The 17110-nt window shown below is 39.0% G+C and overlaps 1 protein-coding gene across 7 annotated transcripts in view; it reads right to left on the bottom strand.

Moving 5' to 3' along the window:
* ATRN (attractin) overlaps positions 1-17110 on the bottom strand; it is a 157240-nt gene that overhangs the window by 109415 nt on the left and 30715 nt on the right. For 5 of the 7 annotated variants that reach the window (XR_004970097.1, XM_036323422.1, XM_036323417.1 and 2 more), the window contains exons 2-5: positions 10088-10171; positions 5952-6065; positions 2831-2959; positions 236-441 (exon numbers count right to left, since the gene is read on the bottom strand). Coding sequence is in view for 6 of the 7 variants with exons in the window: in XM_036323422.1 (XP_036179315.1) it covers positions 236-441; positions 2831-2959; positions 5952-6065; positions 10088-10171 (533 nt within the window). In the remaining variant the exon portion in view is untranslated. The remainder of the gene's footprint in view (positions 1-235; positions 442-2830; positions 2960-5951; positions 6066-10087; positions 10172-17110) is intronic. The other 2 variants (XM_036323418.1, XM_036323421.1) reach the window with 1 other exon arrangement.

Genomic DNA, 17110 nt, shown 5'->3' with positions numbered 1-17110 from the left:
TTTCGTGAATGAATTACAAAGAATTTCAAACCCCTCCCCAATTCTAAAGAGACTACAACCACACATCTATGAATTTCAAAGATTTGTAAGAAGCTCAATAAAGAGATGTGAAAATCTAAATACTACCTGATATTTGAACAACAGAGAAGATAGAGATACTAGGGATAAAGTCAATTAGAAGTTATTACACTAGAAATATACTGTAAGTTGGAAGAAAAGTGAAAAAAGCACCTACCCTGCCACTCTGAGAAGCAGAAACATCCTCTGACATCACTGGAATTGCAGATGCCTCGATAAGGAAAACCACAGTTATTTACACAGTGAGGAATGTCACATGCTTCACCTTTCCAGTTTTTAGAACATTCACACTGAGCAGTGTTGCTGCTATTGCTGATCTTACATTCTCCACGGCCTGAGCAATTATTCGGACACATGTCAAAACTGTAAAAACAGTGAGAAAAAATTAAATCAAAATAAAGCAACACGTGTAATAATTTAGGAGAACTTCCTCCTACACAAGGTTTAAGAACGTCACTGTCTTTCCAGTTCATTCACAAGCACGGCTGCAGTACTTACCATTCAGCCTAAACAGTGTCACCCAACAAAGCATAGCTTGGGTAAGTAACAAAATCAAATTGACCTCGCTGGATTCTCTTAAGAGATAAGTGAAAGAACTTACAAAGAGAGAAGAAATTCTTGCAAAATGTCCAGGCTTAGCTTTGCAAGGATGGAATGACTACCCTATTCTTGGTAACCCACAAATGATGAGCATTACAAAATGACCAAATGCATGTTGCAAGTTTGGAAAAGAAAAGAATAAGACAAACTGCAACAATGCACCACCATCCTCATGGTGTGTGTGTGTGTGTGTGTGTGTGTGTGTGTGTGTGTCCCTCTGGATAGTCTCTGAAAGTTTACAAAATGTGTTAAAGATTATTGCCCAGATTGTTGCAGGTGGCAGCAGCATCACCCAGGAGGTATTTAGAAACACAGATTCTCAGGCCCCGCTCTGCTAAACTACAATCTCTGGGTAGGGCCCAGAAATTTGTGCTTTAACAAGTCCTACAGAAGATTCCTGTGCATGTGAAGGTTGAGAAGCCCTAGCCTAAACTCACATCTCCCTTCTACCCCTTCCCCTTCGGAGAAGAAATTCACCAGTTTCCCACTGTCAATGCCATGACTTTCTAATCTTCCATTCCTACTAGGCTCCCGACTCCACCCTCCCCAGCTAGGGTGACCTAAAGCCTCCTTTGCTTACTCAACCTCATAGCTGTCAGCTTCCTCCTTCCTGACACTTTCTTCTCTGGGCTTCTGTGACAACAAAGCCCACCAGCATTCCCATGCCTCTTAGCTGCCTCTACTATCCCTCTCCTCACCGTGCACACGCCCCATAGGCCAGTCACTGTCCACGTGCCCCATAGGCCAGTCAGTCAATGTTCAAATGCCCCATAGGCCAGTAAGTCACTGTCTGAGTCCTAGATTCCAATATCAATGTCCTATTTAGACATCTCATATGTACCCAACCAACCTATCAGCATCTCACCTCAACCCAGCCTTTATGCCTACCTGTGTCACTAAAAATCACCTTGCTAGTACTGTGTGTGATAAGCCGCCTAGGCTGCCAAGTCACACACCCTGGGCGCCTGAAAGACTGAATCACCATACAAATCAAGATACAGACGGCTTCAAATCAGCCTGCATGAATACTGAGATCATGAGAAAATAGGCAGAAAAAGAACCCAATATAAAGGTTACAAGTAGAGATCACTGCCTATGGCAGGAGCAGGTAAACTTATTTTGTAAGAGGCCAAATAGTATTTTAGGCTTTGAGGGCCCCAGAAGTTCTTTATCACAAGCCACTAGCCTATTTAACTACTTATGAAAAGAAACATTTCTTCTTTTTTTTTTTTTCAGTTTGAAGTGAAAGTGGGTTTATTAGTGAAGCAATGAGACAGAGAATAGGCTACTCCACAGAGAGAGCAGCCCCCCCCCCGCCCCCCGTTAGTGGAATTTGCTTCCTTTACTGAGGTTCATTTAATCGGGGGGCATTTCTTAAGAGGAAAATAGAAAAGACAAAAGGTTCTCTAGCCCTGGCCATGGTTTCTCAGTGGTTAGAGCACCAGACTACGCACCAAAGGGTCATACATTCGATTCCTGGTCAAGGGCATGTACCTGGGTTGTGGGTTCGCTCCCTGCCCCCCAGTTGGGGCATGAGCAGGAGGCAGTCAATCGATGTGTCTCTCTTACAGTGACATTCTCCCCCCCCCCCCCTTTCCCACTTCCTCCCTCCCTTCCACTCTCTCTGAAAAGCAATGGAAAAAATATCCTCAGGTGAGGATTAGCAACAACCAAATTAGCCTCTCTCGTATCACAACAAATTCCAAAAGCTGCTAAAGTCTGTCTGTCTACATTTCCTCTGTAACCTCAACTAAGTTGTCATCAATGGTCCAACCACTGAGTACATGAAACTACTACTATTTGTTAAATCGTACTTAGCAAAAACCCTCTATGTTTTAATCCATTAGCAGGAAAATGATCCTCTCTTCCAGGAGAAGCTCAATAGCAGAAAGATCTAGGTTGAAACTGTGTTTCAAGCACTTTAACAATGTATTGTTTCCCACTAGCTTCTTCAATTATAAAACAAATAGAAAAACAGTGCCCATATTTCACTGAGTTTTAAAAAAACTTTAAATGAGAAAATACATTCAAACTGCTTACCACAATGCCTGTCACACCATAAGCCCTCAATATATGTTAGTCATTATTATTGTTAAAACAAAGTATATAGTCTTTTGAATAAAACTACAAATATTAGACTTAAATATCTTACTTGTAAGTGATATTAAATCCAGTCAAATTATAAGCAGCATCACTAAAAAAATGCAGCAGGGCATAACCTGATGTGGCAACAACCTCAGGGACAGTCTCATTGCCGTCTCTTTCAGGAACAATCAGGCCACTGAAATGAAAATACATTTCTTATTAAGAGAAACACAATCACAGACACATCACATGATGGCAAACACAAACTCAGAGCTGAAATTCATCTTTATAATTTCAAAAACCACTTCCAAGAAGAGGGGCAACTTCCTGTGATAAATGCATAATACAACCCTATTCTGGTTTCTCTGGGGAATAGATCTGAATCTTTTGCTAGATTCTCCTTTATTCTGGGTTATATTTCTATTAAGATTTGAAATCAATGGCCCTATTATTCTTTCTTTTAATAAACATTTTTATAATGCTTCTTTGAAAAACTGAGTAAACCTCTAATAATCACAGAAAGTAACAAACTTCATGAGTTGATGAATGTCAAATACTAGCAAAAGATATGAAAAGTAAAAATATAAATAAGTAAGCTTGATAAACAAACACATAATTCCAAATACATACTGATGTATTTTCTTTGCCTAATTGATACCAGATTACATTTTATAGTTTATTTTACCAGTAATATACCATAAGCATTTCCCATATCACTAAAAGTTCCTTCAGAATTTATGGTGTCTCAGTCCAGCACACACAAATATTCATTGGGTGCCTGGAGAGGGAAAGAATTATATCAAGGTTCTAAATGATGGCTTTAAGGCTCCTGACCCATAATACCAACTTGCTTTCCAGAAGAGACATGCGAACTTGAAGTCCCATCAATAAAGAATGAAGAGTCAATCCCACCTCACCCCACCAAGTAAGATTACTAGTCCTATTTTAGCTTCGCTAATAAGTAAAAAGTGATTTTTAAATTTAGATTCTGAGTTTCTTTTACACTCCCAAAGTTAACCATTTTTCCTATGTTTACCTGCCTATTGCATAGCTTCATATGCTCAATATCTTTAATTATTGAGATACTGTCACCACCACCAACACTGCCACCTCGTTCTCTAAAAGCCTAAATCCTTAACAGGTCCTATGCAGTCTGTTCCACAGACATCACCACCACCCAATGAACAAAAATCTCAACCATTATTCTCTTCCCTTATTCACTTGACCCTAGCCACACCGGCTTCTTTGCTTCATAATTTGCAATACACCCAGAGAAAACACCATACAACACCTGTATCTTAGGTTTTAAAAACTGAAGACTACAGAACAGAATTCAGATTAAAAGTCCACATCTTCTGAATCCTGTGTGGTTTTCTTCTTTATTGACTGAACTAGCTGCTGCCAGGCTCTCTCCACTCTAGGCCCCCAGCACATTACCACTGGGTTGATTCCTCTATCCAAGTCCTCCAGACCCAACAGCATTTCTCGGCTCCCCATCTTGTGACAGGGTTTCAAAATTGTTCTGTTTATCAGTGGTTTAGAGGTTTTGTGTTTCAGGTAAATTTCAATTTTCAAACCTGTATTTTCTCCCTATAATTTTAGAAAATTTATATTCTAATACTATGCTTTAGGTTAAATTTTAACACAATCAATGCATTAATCTATACTATCAGTTAACTAACTTTTTTTTTTAATAAAAACCTAAAATTTCTCCTGTTTTCTGTACATATACTTTGGCTCTTCTCAAAAGTCATCAATTAGAACAATTACAGCCTTCTGCTTATTTATATGCTGCTGTTGATTCACATGTCTGCTCATCAAATACCCAGTCCAGGTGAAGCACAGCACTGATTCTGCATACCTGCTTGGCTGATGTTCCCACAAGGCTACTGGCAAGCTGATTACCAGTGCCCAGCACATTACAAGACTCCATATAGTTGGATTAATGAACTCAGTATCAAGTGAACCCCCAACAAGTACTATCATGATAACGTTTATAGGTAGTTTTTACGCTTACGTTAAAATTTGTGGTGTCTCTTACTATAATGCAAGGAATGCTTCAAATTCTGGCATAAACACATACATGCTCAACACTTAGCAAATGACATTTTAATTCTTAGCATGGCCTATCCACCCTGATCTTTGGCCTCGAAAGTGAATCTTAGAAACTGGTTCTTAGTTCAAAGATATGTTAGAGAGATTTCTAAGCCAAAGGGAGGGGAGAAATACAAGGGCACATTAGTCCCCTGGTCTCCTGTGTCCTTGGCAACTCTTGTACTATTTACTCTGTTACTTCCTCACCCACATGAGACTAGTCCCATGTGAGGAATACAAAAAATATTTGTTGAATTGATTTCTATTTAAAGTCAAGAAAATAAAATACTTATAGGGGGTGGGGAATCCAGAAAGTGAGTTGTAGATGAAAAACTGACAAGTATGACTTCCTAAGGAGATGTGTATTTTAAAAATATATTATTTTATAAATCTTCTATCAAGTTAAAGGAAGAAAAATAGGATGGTTTTCAATTCCTATGTGGTCAAAAAGATAATAACACAGCCAGTTATTATTAATAAAAACGAAAATGCCAAAACAAATTAGAACATGCCATAGATTGGGTGTTAAGCTATTTTAACAATATAGAATACAATTATTGAAAAAATATTATAATACATAAATAGTATATTCCTCATTCTCCTCAGATAACCACTGTTCATTTTCTGTGTATTCTTCCATAAAATTCCCTTCACCCATAAATACATACACACACACACACACACCTATATTTGAATTTAACAAATACCTCCTGAAGGCCTATGTAATAAGGAACACAGCAAGGTTTAAAATTAACGTGATCCCTGATTTAATTTTTTTTACAGAAATATTATTATTCAATATATTACTCACAAAATATTTTTAAAATGTAAACTTCACCACCACCAGGAGAAGCAGATGAACAATATACCATCACGACTGTACAGAGCAGGAAATTAAAAAAGAGAAGGCAAGTACTCTGCCCAAAGACTTACCTAATAGTTACAGGAAACCAAGTCAGGCCTCCAGAAATAGTACTATTTTCATGAAATAGTGTGTTAAGGAATAATAAAGGTGAGTCCAGTAAGAATGCAACCTAGGACATATGTTTGAATTCAGAAATCATATGATTAACAACTAATATGAGTGAGCTTACCTAAAGGCAGCAATTAGTGGTGCATAAATTGAGTCCCCATCATAAACATATAAATGGTCCCAACTACACTCTGTAGCAAAATGATTGAAACGGAGTCTCATTATTCTATTTGGCCTGAAAAAAACAAACCAAAAATAATTTATAATAATTATCACTATCAAACATTTGAAAAATATATGCCTAGATTTTTAATTTACAGAGAGGAGAAATTAATACTAAAGAGTATATCATTATTTGCCAAAGATTCACTTAGTATATTCTATCTGCAAGAGACCACTAAACATGCGCTGATAAACAAAATAGCACGGTCTGTGCCTCTTTGGGCCTTATAGTCTACACAGTAGCCATTCATTAACAGCCTCTGAACCAACCCATTAGCCCTTCTAGTTCTATACTTCCTTATTCAACCAAAGACTCCACACTACATCATTTCATAATCATACCTGCCAATTCTCTAAACTCACCCACCCCTCTGACTTTTCATGGAACTACTTGGCAAAAGCCATGGTTTAGAGGAAAACAGTTACCTGTTTTGACTTAGACTGAACCCAAACAAAACTAATCCGTGCCAGAGAAAGTCACACCACTGAGAGGGCTGGCTCCAGGATTGGTCACTGCTCACCAATTTCAAATGGTACTTCAATTCTGCCAGCAGTCCTATTACTAACTCCCTCTCCCTCTCCACAACTGGTCCTCTCAATTACTATTTCAAGCCATTCAGTCCCACCCACTTCTCTGCACCAAGACAAAAATCCCTCAAATTCCCATTTTTCAAAACAGATACACCTACCTACTTCTCCTTCCATTTCTCAAATATTTAGCATCTCCCTTATCTGAAACTTCTACATCCACATTTAAATCTCCTTCGGTATCACATATTTTACAAAAACAACAAAACATAAAAAGCTTCAAATCCCAACTCTTCTTCTAGTTATTACCCCACCCATCCCTTTCTCCTCTTAATAGAGTAAAACTATACAGAAAGCTTTGTTTTCTCCATTTCCTCATATCCCACTTACTCCACTCTCTAACTTGGCTTCAGCTCAAACAGCTCTTGGTATTAGCAACACCATCTAGTTCCCGCGGATGCCTAATTATATGTCTCCAGTCTAGACTTTCCTCTACCTCACACTTATCTATCTAACATCTCTAAGCAAACTAAGTAAATACATAAATAAGTTAACTCAGCTGGTGATAAATACTGTGAAGAAATTAAAGGAATTATGTTATGGTAGTACACCAAGTGGTGGGGAAATACCCCAGAAAGCTTTGAAGGACATTAGAATCACAAGAGATAAGCCATATGAAAAGCTTAGGAACAATGTTTCACGCAGAGGAAACAGCACTGTCTTAAAGACTCAGGAAGAAAGAAGTTGATGTGTAAGAACAATACGAAGAAAATCAGCATATCTGAAACAGTAAATCGAGGGAACCTCATGAGATAAGAAGTAAGAGGTAAGCAAGGGGCAAAAGCAAAAATCAAAAGGCCAATTTCAAGGCTATTACAGGGGCCGAGGAAATTGAGGGTGGTGGTTTTTATAATAATTTCAGAGATGGATATGAAAAGGAGAATGTAGAAGGATTTGGGAGATATTCTAGAAGGAAAATGGACAGAACTTACTGATAGGCTGAATATGGGAATAAGAGGAAGAAGAAATTATTTTTTGCTTAGGCTGAGGAGGAACAACCCCTGAAATCCCATGCTGAGCAATGGTGGAGAAGGACACCAGATGGGAGTGGACTAACAGAAAGGGCAAGGGCAGACAATAGAGCACAAGTTCTCAAAGTGTGGTCCACAGAACACCAAGGGCCCTGAGACCCTTTTAGGGGCCCAAAAGGTCAAGACTATGTACATAATAATTAATATTAAACTATCATGTACCTTATCATCATGTTGGCATTTACTAATGGTACAAGAGCAAATGGTGGGTAAAACTGCTGACACCTGGAATCTAACAAGACGGTAGCACCAAACTGTACTAGTAATCACTGTAATGCTTCACCATCACTCCCTCACAGAAAGAAAAAAAGAAATGACAGCTTCATTTAAGCATAGCTTTATTACATGGTAGAAACTATGAATTTTATTAATAGTACACATCTTTTTAATTTTATGCATGACAAGGTGGGAAGTATGCATAAAGCACTTCTGCTACCTAACAAAGTACAATGGTTTCGAGGAAAATCACTTTTGAAATTGTTTTTGAGTTGTGAGCTGAACTAGTTGCCTTTCTTTTAGAACACCATTTACCATTTTTACTTGAAAGTCAGACTTGGATATATGGCAGATATTTTCTTGAAAATGAACAAAGTAAAACTGTCACTTCAAAGAAAACAACTGGCAGTATTTGGTGCCAAAGATAAAATACAAGCTTTCAAGCAATAATTAAAGCTTTGGAAGATTGATATCTGTCACCTAGATACAACTTCCCAATATTTAAAACTTTCTGATAAGATTGATGGTGATATAACTAATGTGATTTTTTAATTGATTTGAGAGAGAGAAAAACATCGATTGTTATTGTTCTACCCATTTATGCATTCACTGGTTGATTCTTTTATGTGCCTTAACCAGGAATATAATCTGCAACCTTAGGTATCAGGACAATGCTCTAACCACCTGAGCTACCTGGCCACAGCCCAATGTGATTTTTTAAAAATATTATATAATGAAATATGTCAAGATTTGGGATATCTGCATAATTCAGTGAGCCAATATTTTCCAAATGACCACATATCATGTTATAAAACCATGCACAGGTTAAAGATCCATTCAAAGTACAAGAAAACTAATTACTTTTAATTTAACAAATTCCTAAAGTTCATTCACATTGTTTCATATTCCACATTGCAATTTACTTTTAAGAAACTACCACTTGTCAAAGACTACCATCCACAATTCTTTAAAAGCACTATAAAAACCCCTTCCCTTTTCCCACTTCATATTCAAGTGAAGCCTAATTTTCTTCACATACTTCACCATCGTAACATTGAAACAAAGTGAATGCAGGCCCGGCTGGCGTGACTCAGTGGATGAGCATCTACCTAAGAACCAGGAGGTCATGGTTCAATTCCTAGTCAGTGCATATGCCCAGGTTGCAGACTCTATTCTGAGCAGGGGATGTGCACGAAGCAGCCAATCAATGATACTCTCTCTCACCATTGATGTTTCTATCTCTCTCTCCCTCTCCCTTCCTCTCTGAAATCAATAAAAATGTTTTTTTTTTAAAAGTGAATGCAGAAAAAATGATAATCTAGCTGTTTTCTATTAATCCAGGGAAGAGATTTACAAAAATGTAAAGCAATGCCATTCTTTTATTAACTTTTTAAATACAGGGCTTCTTTTTTCTTTTCTTTTTTTTCTTTTCTTTTTTTAAATATTTTATTGATTTTTTACAGAGAGGAAGGGAGAGAGATAGAGAGTTAGAAACATCGATGAGAGAGAAACATCGATCAGCTGCCTCCTGCACATCTCCTACTGGGGATGTCAGGGCTTCTTTTTTCATAAAAATATGCCATTAATGCTAACACATAGTGGGTTTATTAGTTGTTTAAACTGAATTAAATAGTATTTCTTAGTTTTAATTTTTAATATGGTAAAAACAGATATAACCCACAAAAATAAAAGTTATTTAGAATTCTATAAATTTAAGAGTGTAATAAGGTCCTGAAACCAAAAAGTTTGAGAAACACTGCTTTAAAGGTTTGCTGAAGGTAAGAAAAAGAAGGTAACAGCTGGAGAGGCATGGGAGCAAAGAGAAGGAGTTGTTTGGCCAATAACAGTTATTCTAACTTTCATCCCCACAATAAAAATATGTATTTATAAAAATGACACAATATTATGATTTTCTAATACTTTAAGTACATCACTTAAAATACTCCATTTTTTTAAACTATACAATTGAAAATATACAAAATTCTGGTGTGTACAATTCATCTACAGCATTAAATCATCACAATAAGTTTTTTTTAAGTAAAAATAAAGATTAAGAAAGATAAAATTTACTTATAAAATAAGAAATTATCGAATAAAAATATTTTAAGTACTTTATGCTACAGTTTGTTAATTTTACTTGTAGGAAAAGTAATGCCACACTGAGCTCTATCCTAAAAAAAAATTAGCCATTATTACTTACTGTCCTTCAATTAGCCACGTGCACTTCGTTTTATATTTATAATTTCCAGGTCCATCTGTTACAAACCCAGAAGATCCAGTTAATCTGTAATTTAAAGAAAAAAAAATTTAAGTCCATCAAGATTTTATATATTAATAATATATTTCTTAATTCTCAATACAATCCAAATTAAGCAAAGTGAGATGCATACTATATAACCAGAAGAAAATAACTGCATAGTTATATTCAGATTACACAAATATAGGTAAAACAAATATATACATTTAAGAAGATACACATATAGTAAAATCAAGACAAATAAACAAAAATCATATCTAAATCTTTCCAGATAAGATGGAGAAAATCATACATTCTACCATAAAAACAGCCACAAAAACTTATTTATAAATATGAGCTGGTATTTTAAAAAATAAGATCACACAGCCCTGGCTAGTGTGCTCCATGGTTAGAGTGTTGGCCAGTGCACAGAGGTTTGATTCCTGCCCTGGTAGGGTTACAAGAGGGAGGCAACCAATCAATGTCTCTCTAAACTCAGTGTTCCTCTCTCTTTGTTTCTCTTTCTCACCCCTCCCTCCACTTTTTCTAGAAAAAAAAAATCAATGGAAAAAATATCCTTGGGTGAGGATTGACCAAAAAAAATTTCAGAGTAACAGTTATAAATATTTAATACAATAACACTATAGTCAGCATAACAGTGATGGGCAAACACATCAAGCCACAACTCACAACAGATCCACCATAGCCGTTTAAGTTGCTGCTTCTGAAGTGGCAATCTATAACCAAACCTTTGAACAGTGTACATCAGCACCTGTCTTCCCACACTCGTGGGAAGCCTGAAGTTTGGCAATATTTTGAGATCTTGCCAATATGGTAGGCATATCCTATTATTTAATTAATGTTTTGACTGGTACTAGCCCTAACGTTTGAATCTTCTCATCGCTTGTTCGTTTGTATTTCCTCCTTTGTGAATTTAGATTCCATATTCTTTGCCTACTTTGCAACCAAGTGGTCTTTTCAAATTAATATTTAGGAGCTCTTTTTATATTAAAGAGCTCCCATTTGTATGTTATATATACTATAAATATATTTTCTCACTTTCCTTTTTTCTTTATACTTTGTTTCTAGTATATTGTGTTATATAGAAATTTTTATTATTTAAGAAGGATGCTATTTCCTTTCTCACTGCCGTTTCCAGGTCATTTTTTCCTCTGTCTTCCACCAACAATGTCAGTCTCTCTGAAACAGACGCTCTTTTGGATCAGTCTCCCTCACTTTTTTAGATATCTACTGAGATCCCAATTACATTTCACCCACTGAAGATATTAGCATCTAGTTCACTGCCTTTCACTCAACTACTTCAACATCCGAGATGTTCCATCCAAAACCCAGACTCTCCATTTCATAATTTCAACATTAGAATCTTTTTCCATCCCACTTTAGTTACTCAGTCTTCTAGGTCTTGTCATTACCAGTAATAGCACAACCACCAAAATGCTCATTTTAGTTGTCCTGTACTCCTATACTACTACCATCTCTTCTCTCTCCGGTTCATTTAGCTTTCTTCTCCCTTCCCAGTGAGTCATCAGACCCATGGGGACCTCCAATCCACTAAACCAACTCTCCTCCATGTTCATCCCCATTACCCACACATTTTACTTTCCCACTTCCCTAGTTAAGATCCCATGAGCTATCACAATTATAATGCCCTGCAAATCTCCTGACTTCTTTGCCCTTCTCTCCCTCTGCTATAAACTGACACAAATGTCTCCATGTTTCACTCCCCAACGTCTATTCACCCCCAAAATGTTAGTCTGAGCCAACATGGTTTCCTGTGCCCTCTGCCAATAATTGATTGGCAAAGGGAAGCAATCCAGAGCATATAAGGCATTTCCATGATCATCAAGAACCTAATATTCTTCTATCTTGTTTTGTCATCTTCAAATATGTGGCTTCCACCTCATAATCCAAGATGCTGCTCAAACTCCAGCTATTATTCCCATAGTCTACCCAGCAAGGAGGAGGAAAAGAAAACAAGGCACATATCGCCTCCAAGTCAAACATGACAGCGCAACTTAACCATCAGCCAAAAGTTAGACAAGTCTAAATGTAGAGGCTGAGAAATGTAGCCATTACCCCAGATTACCATGCACCCAATGAAAACCAGGACTTTCTTTACTGGAGAAGTGGAGAAAGACTACGAAGGCTCATTATTAGTCTTTGTCACAACATGTAACCTAATATTTAAATGTGAGGGGATGTCCAATGAAGGACTTCTGGAAAATATTTTCTGATTCTTAAAGAGTGTGTAGACTGAGAGATGCACCACCTAGATCTCCCCTTCAAGAAAGGGCTTGCTGCCAGCTCAGCAGGGAGTCTGGTCACCACACAGCCTCCAGCTGCCAGTCCTTCAGGAGCTGCCTTCCCAGGGCAGCCCACACCAGAGCAGGTATAAAGGCTGAGCATTTCAATCCAACACGGACTCTGACAAGCAATCCTTGCTCCAGAGCTTCCCTTGGGCAGGCTTGCAATAAAGCTCTTCTTCTGCCCAGTTCTGCTTTCAGCCCCTTCCTCTCACAGTTGTTATAACCAAGTTATACCCCAAACTCCATCTCAGCAAACGTTTCCAAGAAATCCTACAACAGACACCCAGAGAGACCATACTTCTTCTGGACTCTGCTACAGTGGATTTTACAGCTAGAAGTACTGCAGCCTGAACACAAAGCCAACACCAATGATGACAAATCAAAGGAAGGCAAAGGTCCCTGAAGAGCAATACCAACCAACCACACAGTCCACCCCAGTTTTATTGGTAATTAAATTTCCCACTGGTTACTGCTTTAGAGAGAGATCTCAAGAGGGGGTGAGAGAGAGAGTGTGCATGCATGCACTACCTTTATTCTTTGTTTTAGGTTCTCCTACCTCAAAAAGTTTATGGTTTTCTACTATGCTTGTTTTACTCTTAAGAGTTTCTGTGGACTTCACATAGACATGCTCAGGTATTTGCAAATCAGCATCACTTTTAGAGAAGAAATAGGCCACTTTTACTTTAAATATTTACTTAATATCTTTAAACATGCACATTTACATAATTTTACAGATAATGAATAGATATAATCAAAGGCTTTTTTGATCAACTAAAAAACAATTCTTCCCTCGTTCTCCCACCTACCCCCCACCAAGATAAACATTTAGCCACTAGCAAGCATTCTTAACTATTTTTCTTCATGCTCATGAGCCCATGATGTATGCATGGTTCTCTTACATAATTTTTTATTACAGAAATTAATTATTATAGAAACTTTTTTGACTCTTTGTTCTCTCACTGAACAAAACTTTGTGGGACTCTATCCAACTATCAGGTCTAATTCATTCTTTTTCATGTAGCATAATATTCCAACCTATAGAGATACTATTTTTTTTCTGCCCTTCTACTAACACTCATTCTGTTTTCAATTCCTTGGCATTATATACATTGCTGCAATAAATATCCCTATACATATGGCCTTACTTGTGCTTTTATTTCTAAGAATAGACTCTTAGGAGGTTTACTGGGCCAAAAAGAATATGAATTTTAATTGTTAACCAGGCTGCCAAATTATTTTCCCAAAGGCTGTAACAATTCATATTTTCACCTGCAATATATGAAAACATTCTATTCTCCACATTTCCTCTGTATTAGGTATTGTTTCTTTTAAATTTTATCAGTTTTCAATTTGAAATTCCCTGTGTTCTAGTGAATGACCAACAAGTGGTTATTGAAAATTCAGAAAGAGTTGAAAGGGGAAGGCCAGGAATAGCAACCTAAAATTTCAGGTCAAGTTTTATAGTATAACTAGAGGCCCGGTGCACAAAAATTTGTGCACTCGGGGGGGGGGGGGTTCCTCAGCCCGGCCTGTGCCCTCTCGCAGTCTGGGACCCCTCGGGAGATAACGACCTGCTGGCTTAGGCCTGTTCCCGGGTGGCAGAGGGCAGGCCCAATCCCTAGGTGCAGCCCCTGGTCGGGCTCAGAGCAGGGCCGATTGAGGAGTTGGGGCACCGCCCCCTGTCACATTCAAGGCAGGGTCAATGGGGAGGTTGCGGCGCCACCCCCTGTCACGCACAGAGCAGGGTCAATCAGGGGGTTGGGGAGCTCTCCCCTGTCACTCACAGAGTAGGGCCGATAGGGAGTTGGGGCACCGCCCTGTCACACACAGAGCAGGGCGGATCAGGGGGTTGGGGCACCGCCACTGTCACACTCAGGGCAGGGCCGATGGGGAGGTTATGGCTCTACCCCATCACACACAGAGCAGGGCCCATGGGGGGGGAGGTTGGGGCGCCGCCCTCTATCACCCACAGAGCAGGGCCGATCAGGGGGTTGGGGCACCTTCCCCTGTCACGAATAGAGCAGGGTGGATAGGGAGGTTGTGGCCCCGCCCCCTGTCACACACAGAGCCGCAGGGCGATCAGGGGGTTTGGGCGCTGCCCCCAGTCACGCTGATCCCGGTGCCGGGAGGCCTCGCGGCTCTGCTTATCCCGGTGCTGGGAGGCCTCTGGGCTCCGCTGATCCCGGTGCTGGGAGGCATATTACCCTTTTACTATATAGGATAGAGGCCTGGTGCATGGGTGGGGGCCGGCTGGTTTTCCCTGAAGGGTGTCCTGGATCACAGTGGGGGTCCCCACTGGGGTGCCTGGCCAGCCTGGATGAGGGGATGATGGCTGTTTGCAGCTGGTCACACACCCTTCAGGGTGGGAGTCCCCACTGGGGTGCCTGGCCAGTCTGGGTGAGGGGCTGAGGGCTGTTTTCAGGCTGGCGGGTGACTGAAGCTCCCACTGCTCCTTTTTTTCTTTTTTCATTTTATTCTGGGCCAGCTTTAGCTCTGAGGCTTGGCTCCAGCTCTGAGGCCTCTGCTGCTGAAAGCAGGTATCTGGTTTGTTTGGGTTCTATAATCGAAACACTGTATCAACTCCAGCTCTGAGATCCTGGCTGGCTGAAAGCAGGTTTCTGGGGTTTTGGTTAGCTTCTATATTTGTAACAATGTTTCAAACTGCAAGCTCAGAGGCCGGCAAGGCAAGCGGGGAATGTTGGAGTCCTCCGTCACTGAAGCAAGCAAGCCTCATGTTCGCTTTAAGCTGCCTGGCTGCCGACCGCCATCTTGGCTGGCAGTTAATTTGCATATCGCCCTGATCAGCCAATGGGAAAGGTAGCGGATGTACGCTAATTACCATGTTTCTCTTTTATTAGATAGGATTAGAGATCTTGGTATGGACACTGGTACTACCTGTATCCTACCTACTTCAGCAGCAGTCACACAAAGGCATCAAACTGAAACATAAAGACATATGGATAATATAAGAACAGAAATATAAGGAATTAATGCCTTGCTACTACCAATTTCCCAATTTGAATATATGCTGAGGGTATTTCTACAATAAAAATGAATAGAGGAAAAAAAGGGAATCCTCCATAGAAGGCAGGTTTCAAAGGAGTCATCTTATTAACTATTTCTTTCTAATTTATTTGTATTATTTCCAGACAATATGGTCTGTAAAATCTCAACTTTTCTCATCTGTTCAGACTTTCTATATGACCTTGGACATTAATAAACTTTGACCAAAGTTCCTTGGATATTAAAAAAAACAAAACAGCCTATTGTAGGAATGTGAAATACTATTTATATCTGTACATATAATTAAGTTTATTGAATGCACTATTCAATTCCTTTATATATATATTTTTTAATATATTTCATTGATTTTTACAGAGAGGAAGGGAGAGAGATAGAGAATCAGAAACATTGATGAGAGAGAAACATTGATCAGCTGCCTCCGGCACACCCGCAACTGGGGATGTGCCCGCAACCAAGGTACATGCCCTTGACCAGAATCGAACCTGGGACCCTTCAGTCCACAGGCCGATGACGCTCTATCCACTGAGCCAAACTGGTTAGGGCCAATTCCTTTATATTCTTACTTAATTTTATCTACATTTAAATCTAACTCTGAGACATGTATGTTGAAATCAACTGCTTCACTAATGACATTTCTCAGATTAATTCTGCTTTATGTATTTAGCTATTAAGTCAAACCAGCTTATGACAATAAGATCTTCATAAAGTATGCCTTTAAAAAAATGTTTTTATTGATTTCAGAGAGAGGAAGGGAGAGGGAGAAGGAGAGGAAGATAGAAACATCAATGATGACAGAGAATCATTAACTGACACCCTCCCGCCCCCCAATGGGAATCCAGCCAGCAATTCGGACATGTGCCCTGACCAGGAATCAAACTGTGACCTCCTGGTTCATGGGTCAACACTCAACGACTGAGCCACACCGGCTGGGCAAATTATGCCTTTTATGGTAACAATCCATTAACCTAGTTTGATGCTCAAATTCCACCTTGTCTATTATAATAATTACTAGAATAAACATATCTCCCTGTAATTTTTCCCATGTCTGCAGGATCTCTACTGATGCCCCCCTCCCCCGTCATTGATATCGGTAATTTTTTCCCTTTATCAATCAGCTTATCAATATTCTTTTCTAACTATTATCTTTATCAATCCTCTATAACAGCTCACTGCTAAACAAATGCTGAACACTGTTTTCACTTTTCACCTTTTTTCATAAAAGCAAAAATCCTCTTTGGATTTCTTTTGGTTAGCAAAAACAGGTACAAATGTTAAGTCTTTTGTAAAAGTGAAATGGCGAAACATGAACTTTTGAAAAGCGAGGGATACCTATATCATGGTTAAATTTACTGAAGAAAATTGCCCCTAAGATTTAAGTCTCTTAAAACTACCACTATTCTGCCCTAATCGGTTTGGCTCAGTGGATAGAGTGCCGACCTGCGGACTGAAGGGTCCCAGGTTCGATTCCGGTCAAGGGCAGGTACCTTGGTTGCGGACACATCCCCATTAGTGGGTGTGCAGGAGGCAGCTGATCAATGTTTCTCTCTCATCGATGTTTCTAACTCTCTATCCCTCTCCCTTCCTCTCTGTAAAAAATCAATAAAATATAATTTTAAAAAAAACTATCACTATTCTT

This window comes from Myotis myotis, unplaced genomic scaffold (assembly GCF_014108235.1).
Source record: "Myotis myotis isolate mMyoMyo1 unplaced genomic scaffold, mMyoMyo1.p scaffold_m19_p_9, whole genome shotgun sequence".
In the NCBI taxonomy this organism is placed as follows: domain Eukaryota; kingdom Metazoa; phylum Chordata; class Mammalia; order Chiroptera; family Vespertilionidae; genus Myotis; species Myotis myotis.
The sequence above is the reverse complement of the archived record's forward strand: the minus strand, read 5'-3'. Positions and strand labels throughout refer to the sequence as shown.